This window comes from Copadichromis virginalis, linkage group LG11 (genome assembly GCF_057382275.1).
Source record: "Copadichromis virginalis isolate Kocher_CV1m ecotype Utaka linkage group LG11, C_Virginalis_male_GT1.1, whole genome shotgun sequence".
Classification (NCBI taxonomy): Eukaryota; Metazoa; Chordata; class Actinopteri; order Cichliformes; family Cichlidae; genus Copadichromis; species Copadichromis virginalis.
This window is the reverse complement of record NC_140628.1, coordinates 8264307-8277844: the sequence shown is the minus strand read 5'-3', so window position 1 is coordinate 8277844 and position 13538 is coordinate 8264307. Positions and strand designations below refer to the sequence as shown.

General features: G+C 40.0%; 1 protein-coding gene across 1 annotated transcript in view; it reads left to right on the top strand.

Annotated features, from left to right (window-relative positions):
* LOC146698018 (low-density lipoprotein receptor class A domain-containing protein 4-like) overlaps positions 1-13538 on the top strand; it is a 279790-nt gene that overhangs the window by 132040 nt on the left and 134212 nt on the right. Inside the window, exon 3 of the mRNA XM_085472952.1 lies at positions 7607-7747. Coding sequence (XP_085329078.1) covers positions 7607-7747 — 141 coding nt within the window. The remainder of the gene's footprint in view (positions 1-7606; positions 7748-13538) is intronic.

Below are 13538 nucleotides of genomic sequence, written 5' to 3'. Positions count from 1 at the left end.
TGTGCGTAGAATATAAAAGTACTATATTGACTACTTTGACCCAAAATCTTTCGAAGGTGTTTGCTTGGGTTGAGATATAGTGACTCCGAATAACCCCTTTGAACAGCCTTTGGATGAATGGTTTCATTGAAAGGCTGTCCAGTTAGACTCCACTTCAATACAGATAGAAAATGTTTCATCATAGAATAAATATGACAACTGCAAACCCCGTTTTTTAATCGTTTGCGATGGGCCTTGAATCTAACCGAACAAACAAATTAAAACCATGTCAGCTAAATGTCCCCCGATATAACAGAGCCACCAGATCCTGTCACTGTAAGGGTCAAGGGTTAAGGTTTGTCTTTTCATTCGTCACAAGTCTGCATCTGTGAACGCTACGTTAACAGTAGGGGTTAAATTCTTCAAGAATTCAGCTAGTTTCATAAGATGGCAGTTCATTCAATACATTAAGATCACGAGAATACCCACAATCCTTTTGGGCAACACCAGGCTGAATGTAAAATTGTGTTTCTTTGTTTTAAAAAAACAAAACAAAAACTCCATCAAGCACCTTTGATTTGGGAATATACAGAATATAAGCACGAAATGTTGCCTTCAGTTATTTAATTTAGTCTCCTACGAGTCCTCCAACATGGAAGTGTAATTATTCCTGTCAGCTGATTGCGCGCTTTAGTGGAGAGTATTCCCAGGCAAAGTTTTAATGAAATAAAAGCAAACCAAACCACTCTAGACCTGCTCACTTTGCCCAGCTCTGTCTGTGGTTCACATTACATGTTAGTGTTCACTAACATGTTCACAGTACGTGTCACAGGTTTTGTGTTTCATAAGTGATGTTTGTTGCAAGCAGGAACATTTTTTGAAATTTCTCTCTAAATTATCCATCTCAGGAAAAACAACTTTTGTCTGTCTGAGTTCAAAAACATATCCATGGAGATGACATGCAGGTGAACACGCCTCCACATCTCAATTACTATTTGCTAAAGTTTGTGTGAGTTTTAATTACAGTAATAATGATGTTGGCTGTGGTGAACCAGAGACCATTTTTACCAGTGAAACTGTGCATCTTTACTTCAAAATGAGCTGTGTTTGTTCACTCGATATTCAGGAGCCCCGGTGAATGATCAAGTATTAGAGTAAATACACGGTACAGCTAATGGGTTGCTGTTCAGGCTACAGTATAATTGGTAATTCAGGCACAGTTCACACACTTAATTATTAAACGGTGCTCAGTCTGACTAGTGTGCACTTGCTCTGTCTAATGTAGAAAAATGAAATGTGAAAAATTCACATAGTGTCTCTCCCTGAAATGATGATGCAGTTACTTTGAATAATCCACAAACTGGGTTCTGGTCTTTATACAGAAGAGGAAACAGTGTCAATTGTTGACTTTCTGGATGATGTTGAATAAGAAAAGGGATAAAAACACTTACAAGTGTTTTTCTGCAGAAAACTAAAAGAAGAATTTCAATAACTTCCAAACGTCTCTGTAGAAGATATTTCAGAATTTCTGCTAGCAGCCTGGTCTTTACTCTTACGTAGGTATTTACTTGTTGCAACTATATCCATCACGGACCATGGACCATGACGGTGATAAGACTGATTGCATGGCTCTATTCTAGGAGCTCTTGGCACTCCCATGTGCATGAAAATCCCAAGGCAGACAAGGCTCAAACGGCATAAAGCAGAACAGGCATCAACAACAATTTAACACTGATTCCAGCTTGAAAGTAACAGCTGGGTTGGAGGTGTGTTGTAAAGCAGCTTGTATATTTACAGCGACTGTAGACAAGTTAAAGCAACTTAGGCCTTAGTTACACAGGCCTAAAGACCAGCCAGCACCCTGCCCCCGGCAATCTACATTCGCTAGGGAAACATTTGTATTCTTCAACCTGTTGGTAAGTGCAGGCTGGCTGTCACTGGGTAAAACCAGTTTCAAAGACTGTACTGGCCCCATTTTGTCGCTATCAGGTTGTCACAGTTGCATGTAGTTTGTGTGGAAGATGCTCTCTTGTCTGCAAATTTTAATTAGCCATTGAAAAAAGTTGATGTAACTAGATGCAAACTAGAAATAGAGAAAGTTACCTTTCAAAGTAAAACTTCTTTATTACTGCTGAAATGAACCCATTTCAAAAGGTGCAGCTTTTATTTTGAATGTTCAGAGTTTATGGCTTGCGTTGCACTCTTCAGTTTTACTACCGTAAAGTGATTAATTGTTCAGTATCTACAATTAAGTCTGTGAAGGACATCAGCTGTGCCCTGCTGAGCTTATCCTTGAGTTTCATTTTATAGTTAGCCACATGGCAAGTGATTGACTTGAGTAGTTATGGTTTTATTGTGGTACCTTTTCTTGAAAACGCTTAAAAGAAACTAAATTTTGCCCTTGGTTTTACCTTTTGGGGTGAATTGGTCATCATCATTCAATTTTAGTTTTGTTTTTATCATTAATGTTTTTTTGTGGGGAAAACAAAAAAGAAGAATCTGCTTTTGTAGTTGACCTTGTGAAAAGATGCAAGAATTAAAAAATCTGTATCATGTGTAAAAGCACAAGATATTGCCCAAAGCATTTTGCATATCTCTCTTTGTAGTTCAGAGATGTTACATTTTTTAATCCAAAAACTGTTCCAATTTGTCAGAAGCCTAGTGCCTACTAGCACTTGCAATGTAACTTGACCGGTGACACAGAGATTCTGGTGTTTTATTAGTATCAAGTAGAGAGGGGTTTCTTTTATTTAACTTCACACTGCCAGTAGCATACCTTAAGGACATTTATTAGACTTCAAACAGCCAACCTGTACTGGAAACAAATGCCTTCTTTCCTTTATAAGGTACAGTTCCCAAAAGGAGGTCGTGTCTTGAAGAACAAGGCGAGCTCCACAAATTTTACACCACCAAAGTCTGCTTACCAGTACTGGGGAATACAACTGCATATGTGATTTAAGTTTTATGCAGCCTTTGATGCCTGTAGTGTGAAGTCTGATAAATGTGATGTCACTTGAATAAAAAACAGGTGGGTCAGAGAAAATAAAATCTTGAGGTGTGGAGACAGAGAAAGTGATCTCTGCAGCCCCTCGTCTTTGCTGCAGGCTAGCAGCTCCAGGCTGTATCAGCTAATAACAGCATAACCAAGAGGACTGGATAGAGCACTCAGAGAATTGCTTGCCTAGTGCATAAGCCAAAAAAGTTTTCTACTTTCTAACTTTGCTTTCTTGATGATCAGAACAGGTGCTAATTAGTAAGTAAGTAAAACTTTGTGGATTGATGATTCATAACATAGTGAAGACCCGCCTTGTTGGCGTTATATATGTCACACCACGGAAAAAAGTGCCCAGAGAATCCCGCGTGACCAAAATTATAACAACTTACTGATGAGTCTTTTGAAGTGGTTGCTTGGACAAGGCCCTCAAACATTTGGTAGCCTATTCCACTCTTCAAAGTGACTTTGGCGCATCAGAACAATGATAAATCTGCAATAAGATGAGTCAGTCTGCCCCTGGTCTGCTATCAGTTTGTGAGTGAATGGGGTTGATTTGGTGATTACATCCAATCTGTTTGTGATAATAAAAATAAATATTTACTGTGATAAACTGACAAAAATCACAAGTCTGTAGTCTGGTGCAAATCTACCGCTTACATTCAGAGTCCAGCCTGAACCTCAAAGATGTGAAACAGAAATTCCTCAACAAATAGTTACGCAGTAATTAATTACTTTAACCGCATTACATTTTTCTGTCATGCAGTAACTTAAGTAAGTTAATACATAACAGCTGCAATTATGTTGTTATTTGTGTTACAAACACCAGATTTCAGTAAGTGTGCCTGGATGAAGGAAATGGTGGAGCATTCTACAGCGTTTGAGGAGTGAGAGTATGGACATGTGTGTGAGGGCAAAGTGCAAGCTGGGTTTAAGACAGAAACAACTGTATTATATTGATGGTGCACCTTGTGCTGTCGGCAAGCATCTGCACAGATGGCATGTTAACACAAAGCTAGCCAAGAACCCAGCGTAATGCTAAAGCTGAGTGTATGCAGACCCCAGTTCAGCTGCCAGAGCCTGAACTTCAGCAGTTAACAAAAGCAGTGATAAGCAGTCAAGCTTGTAGCCTCTGTTTCTACCTGTTTGTGTTTCTACGGTTGACTCATTATGGCGATTTCAAGTCTCTTTTGGCTAGTTTTCAGGTGTTGTGTTGTCAGTTTTGTGTTCATACATTAAAACTAAAAGAAATATTGTGTGTGTGTGTGTGTGTGTGTGTGTGTGTGTGTGTGTGTGTGTGTGTGTGTGTGTGTGTGTGTGTGTGTGTGTGTTGTCATTACGATAGGGATTCTTCATTGTTGTTGGTTAGGCATTTGTAACCTGAGGTTAGCCTGATAGTTATGTGACAAGCTATTTCAGATCATTTTACGGATTGAAGCAGAGGTGGGACCAAGTCATTGTTTTGCAAGTCTCAAGTAAGTCTCAAGTCTTTATCCTCAAGTCTCAAGTCAAGTCTCAAGTAATGTCAGGCAAGTCAGAGTCGAGTCTCAAGTCACTGGTGTAAAAGTCCGAGTCAAGTCACAAGTCTGAAACTTTGAATTTCAAGTCCTTTCGAGTCTTTAAAAAAAACAAACGAAAAAATAATGTTGCAGTTATGCTAAATGTAAATATTAGACCATGTAATTTTAAAATCTGTGTTTTTCTCAACACATACAAAATAGTGAACTTAGAAAATATACACAAATTGTGAAATTGCACCTCTTTAAAATGCAGCTCAATTAAACTTAGCTCCAAGAATAATTTTCACCGACAGTTCTGAGATACGCTGCATGTTATTCTTGGATGCGGTTGTAGGACCAGCTTTAAAATCGCATGACAAAAATATCATACACATTAAAAAAAACTGTATCACCAACGTAGCCTGGAAAACATTTGCTAGTTAGATGAAGTCAGCTATCTCATCCTAGCATATTTATATGCATATTTATAATCATACGGTTCTTGGAGTGAGTGCATACACTCATGAAGTTTAGTAACTTCCGGTCACTGCAACAAGCCCAGGTACAGTTTACCGACGGATGGGTACAGGACCTTGAAATGCACCGTGTAGAACGAAAGACCATCGTACGTATCATAAGTTTACCAGTCTCACAAATCGTCTTCATAAATACACATTCGTTAACCGTTTATTAATAGGACCTTTGAGCTCAACGGTAATTAATTAGTAGTAGAAATAATTTCTGGTACCCATCACAGAAATGTAGTAGTGACAATAATATTGTATGCTGTAATCGTACTGGGCAATTAGTGATACAAAAAACCTGTTTTATCCTGTGAATAAAAGTATGTGTTTTTGTCAGTGTACCATAATAACAGAAGCGAAACGCAATATTGTGTCAGGACAATTTACTATTTATGCACAATAAATAAAGGAGCATAGCGCGACAATTTCTGTTCAGCGCCAGACTTGCTTGTAACCTATATCACCAATTATGTTAAGAAAAATGACGCATTAACTACAACAGCAGACTGACCTTTGTGTAAATGCTTGGAGCAGACTAACCTGTGAGCTGGAGTGTTCTAGGACGTTATATTTGATCTTTGAATGGCTGCAATCCAGTCGCCTCTTTGTTACTTCAGAAACATGGCTCGAACAATTTCTCTTCCACGACGTAATCCGATAACAACCGATCTCTTTACCCGTCGGCTTTCCGTGGCTGTCATGCGACCGGCTATTGCAGTTAATAATACAACAGCTTCTTGACATTTTTGTGTTTCTTTTTATCACTGTGTGACTGATTTTAATTGAAAGCCTGCGTGCGCTAGTACCACTTGCCACGAGTTCCCAGAATCCTTTGCGGTTCTACCCGTGAATGACGTCACATTTTCAATCTCCATATAATATGCGTGTTAAATTTTATATTTGGGGTAAAATATCAAGTCTTTTCAAGTAAACCGGTTCAAGTCCAATTCAAGTCCCAAGTCATTGGTGTAAAAGTCCAAGTCAAGTCACAAGTCTTAGAACATTTTTTCAAGTCAAGTCTAAAGTCATAAAATTAATGACTCGAGTCTGACTCGAGTCCAAGTCATGTGACTCGAGTCCACACCTCTGGATTGAAGCACATTAACATGTAACTGCATGTAACAAGTAGTGTTAAGTAATGAACTGCATTACTTTTAGGAGAAGAAACGAGTAATCTGTAACACATGACTTTTTTTGTTACCATCCCAAAAACTGGGATCTTCTATTTAAAGCATCACTTTTACAGGTGGTGGTCATGATGGATTGTGGGTAGTCTACGCACCAGATGTTGATAACCCATAGTGCAAGGAACTAAAAAGAAAAGACTGCATCTACACTAAGAGCTGTTGTCACAGTGCTGACATAGAGTGCATAGAGTTTTTTCTTCCTTAGAGTAAAAACTAGCGACAATTTAAGGAAATTTTTACTATATTTTTTTTCTTGATTTTTTAAAATACTCGTTTCCATTCAGCATAAATGCATTTTTCCTCCACGTATAATCGAAAAACATATCAATCATAATGTGTCACAGGAAAAACCATCACAGTCTGTACGAGTGCACATCAACACTGTCATTCATGTCTCGCTGTTCTTGCAGTCGGTGAAGTTCTGGCGAACTCGGTGTGAGTGCAGCTCTCACGTATCGGCTTCACTAAAAACACACAAATAACACTCTGAGCCACACTAACATGGCCTTGCTTTGTGGTGCATCAAACACTTTGTTGTTATTATTCTTATTTGTTACGATTAAAGCTCTACATGATTACACACACACACACACACACACACATATATATACTTTCCCATTTACAGTTTGGAGGGTTTTTATGTTTTTTTCAAACCAGATAGCGCTAATCAGACGTATTAATATTTAGAGGCAGAGAAGCATTTTGGTAATAGCCGTGACGGGACCACATTACGGTTCAGGGCTGCGGCACATCAAAGGGCCGTTTGAAAGAGCTGTTTATTTATTTGTTGTTTTGAACGGGAGACCACTTTTTTGTCTGACCTTGTTTCTGTGTGAACTCAGCACATTAACTCTGCTTTGTATTTGAGCTTACAGGTAAAAAAAAAAACCTCATTCCACGCGACCTTGCACATTCTGAAGCGTAGATAACGGGGAGGATTTCACATAACAGTCCAGCATTTGAACATTTTGTTGTCTGTGCGGTTTATCAATGCTTTTACACATTTTAGAGCTCGCCTGAATGCACTACTACTGCAGTGACACTGGTGTATGTGTGTGGGCGGACTTTTTTTTTTTCAACTTGTGTTTTTCTCTCTCTTTCCCTCTTTTGTAACATGTATTTTTACCAAAAGGCATTTTTATATATATATTTTAATTTTCCACTATGGTTTGATTGTGATTGTTTCTAAATGTTTTTTTTTTTTTAATTATAGATCTTTCCAGAGCAGAGAAGAAGCAGACTAATTCTTTAAAAGATGATTATGACTCTGGGATCTTGAATGAATAGAACATTTTGTTCTGATAGGAAACAAAATGTGGTATTAACATCAGGCTTTGCCTCATTTCAATGTACAGCTTCAGACAACTAAATGTTTGTTATTCTTGCTAAGAAATGTAACATGTCTTTTATTCCCTCACCGTACAGAGTGCAAATTCCACTGCACCAATGGGAATTGCTTGCGTCTGGGCTCGCTGATCTGCAACCAGCTGAATAACTGTGGGGACAACAGCGATGAGGAGAACTGCCCTGTGGTCACCCAACACCCTCCGCCGGGCATCTTCAACTGTGAGTGTTGCAGGATGCTGTTACACATCTGTGTCTCTATCTGTCTACCTCAAACCATCAAACCACACCAACGCATCCTCTCTCTGCTTTGCCTCACTTCTGATTTTGCCCCACCGGGGACAAGGGTTTGGGGTTTTGAGCTTTTCTCATGGGTGTTGCAAACTTTCTGACTTCTGCCCCCGGCACTTCACATTCAAAGTTTTTAAATGGTGCAATAGTTAACTTCACACTTACTTTTATCATTCATCAAAGTACTTTTGGCATGTTGTTGTTTTACATTGATCCATCACTTCAGTGTAATCCTAATGAAGCCGTATAACCTGAAAACCCATGTTTCCTTTGCTACATATCTGGAGCGGTATATTAGTTTCTTCTGTGGACTAAACTACCTGTCCGGTGCAATAGCATGTGTTCGGTCAATAGCAAACCGAGATGGGTTAAGACTCTGTGACAAATGACGAAATGACCCCTGAGCTCTATGTGTGCAATGCCCAAGCTGACACAAACTGACCTGAGACCTGCTTCCTAGTATACTTAGTCTAATTTCAGAGAAACGTGAGTTTACTCAAATGCAAAACTAATCATCTGGAAATTGTGTTGAGGGCTGAAAGCACATGAAATTAATGGCAGGGTAACTGTCACTGCTTGAGAACTTGATTTCAGTTGCATGTTGTATTGTTTTGTGACGTCATCCTTGCTTATCAGTATAAGGGAACAAAGTGTACAGGCATTATACCAAATCTATATACCGCACCCTCTCATCCCTACCGCCAGCACCAGCCACCTGCTTCTAGCTCCTGCTGAGCACCACTGTCCAGGGAACAAGATGAGAGTGTTCCCTTGACTCGTCACAATCAATGAAAACACAGAAGGGGAGTGAGAGAGAGAGAGATGTTGAGAGGGGGAGATGGAAAGAGAGGTGCAGAGAGAGGGAGAGAGAGACAGACAGAGAGAGAGAGAGAGGGTGAAGGACACCACTGGGCTTCAATGGCTGTCTGCCAGGCCACTTTGATGTGCTGCGGCGCTCTCTTTCAACAACTTTTAGGAGGAGAGGGAAAACTTTTTACAGCAGCACTTTCATCCTTGGCTCCATGAGAGAGAGAGAGAGAGTGTGTGTGTGTGTGTGTGTGTGTGTGTGTGTGTGTGTGTGTGTGTGTGTGTGTGTGTGTGCGCGCGCGTGTCTGGCAGGTTTCTTACCTTCCTCTCCATCTCTTTCTCTCATCTCACCCACCCTCATTCACTCCCCCGCCCTCTACCTTCCTCCCTCAAATGTGTTTCACCTCTCCAACCCCTCCAACCTTGTTGTTTTTTGAATCTATCTCACTTTTTTTTTCTGCTGCTGTCTATCTAAATTTCTGCAGCTCTACAAGGCACAGCAAATGAACATTTTTTATATTTATTTAAATTTTAGGGTGATTTAAATGGGTGGGGGTGGGGGGATAATTTCCAATGGATAGAATCCTCCTGAGCTGGGTGCTTAAAATATTTAGCTATCTAGAGCGGATGTTAATGTAAGAGTCTGCAGCTTGCATTACGGGAAAGCTGCTCAATGAGTGTAATTTTCTGAGCTGGTGCACATTTTCTGTTGATGCCATAGAGACACAAGAAGGGCAGAGAGATGGTTGCAGGGAAAAGAAGGTGAGAGAAAGGAGAAAAACGGAATAGGACGATTACAAAAAAATAAGAAAAAGAGTGCAGGCAGTCTCAGGGGGAGACAAGAGACAAAGAGGGGCTTGAAGTGAGATGGAAGACCAGACAGAGACACAGCCATGGATGGAAAGAGAGGGGGATTAAGAGGAGGAAAGGAGGAAGGGAGAGGGACATAGAAAACGTTTCTGTGTTAATGGAGTTTGCCATCTTGTTGCAGCCGCTGGCTGTTGTCGTGGCGGTGGCAGACAGATGGATCATGAATACTGTCTAGACACACTGCAGCCTGATGCCTGCATCTCACTCCCTGCACCTCCTCTGCTCTCCTCTCCTCTCTAGGTTCCTCACATCTGCTGCCAGCTGCAGTTTAGCACAACAGTGAGAAACAAGAAACCAAGTGTTGTGTTAGACATAGGTAATTTACATTTAAATCAGATCTAATAAAAATGGCATTAAAGAGCATCCAAAGTTTGCTTAGTACCTGTGCTTTTGTGGCAGCCAATTTGATTCATTAAAGTGTGTCTTATAATGCCCCAGAGCTTGCTTCCCTAGATTTAATGCATTTGTTAATAATGTTTTTAATTATGCTCGTGCATCTCCTGTACAGGCTGCTAAAGCTACTGTGAAGAGGAGTAAAGTCAACAGAAGGACAGTTAGCATCGTCTACAATGTTTTTTCATTGAAAAAAGTTCCTTTTAAAGTGAGACAGTGTAGCCTTTAAAAATAATGTCATTCTTTCAAAGGGACCTCAAAGCTCAGTTTAGTGCGTTCAAAATACTAAGGCATTTTGTTGGTACGGGCTCAGTGTGGCCAGTAGCTTATAGTGACTGATGTTAGCTCAGGGGTGGGCAATCTCAGTCCACAAGGGCCGGTGTCCCTGCAGGCTTTAGATCTCTCCTTGGGTCAACACACCTGAATCACATGATTAGTTTGTTACCAGGCCTCTGGAGAACTTCAGGACATGTTGAGGAGCTAATTTAGCCATTTAAATCAGCTGTGTTGGTTCGAGGACACATCTAAAACCTGCAGGGACACCGGCCCTCATGAACTGAGATTGCCCACCCCTGTTTTAGCTAGTGTTAATAAAGTCATAGTCATTGAAGACTTCTGTCTCTATGCTAGTTATACAAGAGAGCAAACTACACTGACAAAATAACAAAGCAACAGTCAGACAGCTCGTGTAAGAAATGATTATTATTATTATTACAGCAGTAGAGTATACGTAAGGGTTGCTAGGCTCTGAGCTCACTTCTCAAAATAGTGTTCCATACAGAAATTAGAGCGTGATGACTAAAGAGTATGCTGGGATGGTGGAGGGGTTGAAACAGTAGTTTAAAGGAAGTGAGAGCAAGTTATTCAGCTTATCGCCACAACTAAATTTGGAGGGTGTGTTAGGGTATATGATGTGAGGAATGTGAGGCATGTTGGTGTGTATGACACACTGTATCTTGAGTTCCCTGCCTGAATTAGTGTCTAGGCTTTGCTTCGTACTGCTACCTCTCTTTACCTCTTAGCTATAATAGTTGAATTATAGTTAAATTCACATTAGACTAATTACTGATTCAAATTTGGCCAATGTAGGTCCGGTTCTCACTGTTTGGATTGATCAGCTTCATGCATGTGAAGGATTATCATTACCGAGTAGTTTTCAGTTCAGTCCACAGTTTCTAAGCCCAAATGCAGTGCGTCAGGTGAGAGACATGCTCGTCATTAGTTCTTGCTGTTCGCTGGGTTGTGTACCGCAACTTCATTCTACAATGTGAGACAATATCGAGTTCTACTCTACCTTTGAAAGAGAAGCTATCTGGACTGTAGTCCATGCAAGAGGTATTTTGGCTACGCAATAACAGGTTTTACTCACCACATGGACCACTTACAACATTTGGCTTCCTGCAACTTAGTCCACCTTAGTGGCCAACTTAGTGGCACCTTGACGCCCTTTTGACACCCTGGAAGAGACCAAGTAGACGGAAACGTAACAATGTTACAATGAACAATCTTGATCATGGGCCAACTTTAAATCAGGCATGGCTTTAGATTTCTACTGCTCCACTATCAGAAATGTTTAATCACACCTCATATATGCATATAGGATTCTTGTTAACATGATAACCGTAGGATTTTGTTATAATGTAACTTCCAAGTGCATTAGAAATGTGAATTACTGGAAGATTAAAGGCAAAAACCGAGGTGCCTGATGTGTATGCACATCATGTCAGTCATCTGTCTCAGACTACGTGAGCATTGATGGAGATTGTGGAATACTCTGACAGCACTCCAACATCAATCCAGGCACGAAATGTGGGAATATTTTATGTAAGACTGCTGTTCATGTAACCTGCAGGCATCTGTAAAATGTAAATATCTAAGAAGCACCTTACAGCCAGTATGAACACACTCAAATGCACCTGCATTCACAGCTTTTTTTTTTGTTACCACAGAGCCAGGATGTATTCCTAAGTGGGTGCTTTTGTTAATATATTTGCATTGATAGATATGTTTATGCATGTGTCATCATCTTAGTTATCTATAGTTATTAGTCATATGCAGTCTGGAAATGCTCTTGGGGACCCATGTGGATATTGACAGATGATTGATTTTGCTGTGGGCGGAGCCAAGAAGCTGTAGTACACAGAAATTTTGCAGCATTCCAATGAGGATTTCCCTGCAGCTCTGAGCACATCGTAAGAACATTTTCTGTAAATCTGCAAAGTACTCCTCCAGTAATTTCAGGACATTATTAGGAGTTGTTCATATTGTGATAAGCAGTAGGCACTCCCTATTTTATTATAAAACCACTCCTAAAAAGGACAGTGCAACATGTCAGGCTTAAAAAAGCTTATAGCAAATAGGATAAAAATATGAGGAAGGCACACGCAGGTTCTTTGTGTCCAGTGAACTACATTTGATGCAGATGCAGATTATGTCCGCTTGGTGTTAGAGTGCCAGAGTAGTAGCACGTACACTATTAAAGTAGCATTATTACTCTAAATAGCAGGAAAAATCCTTGTGGAGGCCCAAGTGACCTTTGAAAAGTAATGGCTGTGTAAAGCACCATTTAGCCCATGAGGAACCTTAAGAGAGCTTGTGTGTTTTTAAGACTGGGTGAGCGTTGCTTGCTGCCATTTCACTTCAGCCAGGCTTGTCTTGGCTTTCTCACCTTGTTAGGCCCTGCTGAAGTATGAGGAGGGGACAGGGAAGGAGACCAGATGATGGTTCAGATCGATGGTCAACTCTAGCTTAGCCATTGATCCCATTCCAGTGTGAACGGCACTTCAATAGCATCTAGCAAGCCTTCAGGCTGGCTGATTGATTCCGTTTGTCGAGAATCATAACTGAGGAGGCTCATTATTGACTACTCCTCCATCCCAGACAGTCTGAGTGCCTTACACAGTGCTGTTGTCCACCACTGATAGCTTCAATACCTTTTTTTCTGATGCTTTTTTTTTTTTTTGTGATACACCATTTCTGAGAAGGAGTCTCAATAAAAAAATGAAGGTCACTGCTGTGCTAAAGGTAAGTGCTTAAGCTTATAGTGGGCCGTATATGCTTTCTTATTCACTTTATTTGAGACTCTGTTAGGATTTTTTTTCATCTGTGTGTGAATCCAGTCTATTAACACTTACTTATTTATGCAGTAAGCGTGGGAAGGTGTTTGATGTTGTCTGGCTTGTATTTTTATGTCCATTTTTTAGAAAGATTGAAAAGCGCTTCAACTTCAGCGGTAACAGGAACGATTGTCTTTGTGATAAAGGAAAACATGATCTTCAGAACACATGCTCGCTCAAAGCAGTTTACCGTTCTCTTTTTTCATTAGAGATTTACTCAGGATACCGCTTGGTGAGGAATGAACCGTGGCTAAGGATTTGGTGGCCACTCATTGCTAATGTTGAAATTTTTTCCATACTGCAAATGTCTGACATTTACATTACATTATACATTTGTGAAACTGCAATGCTCCAGTAGGCTGTCTTTCATATTTAGTTTTCTAACACCTAAAACCACTACATGAAACAGTTTTGTTATTACTATCATAACTACTACTTCAAAGCTACAAAGATTTCAGTTAACTTTCGCATTACTAAATTCACAGTAAACATAATTATCCAGTTTAGTTGTGTTTTTCTTTCCATTAACTACTGAT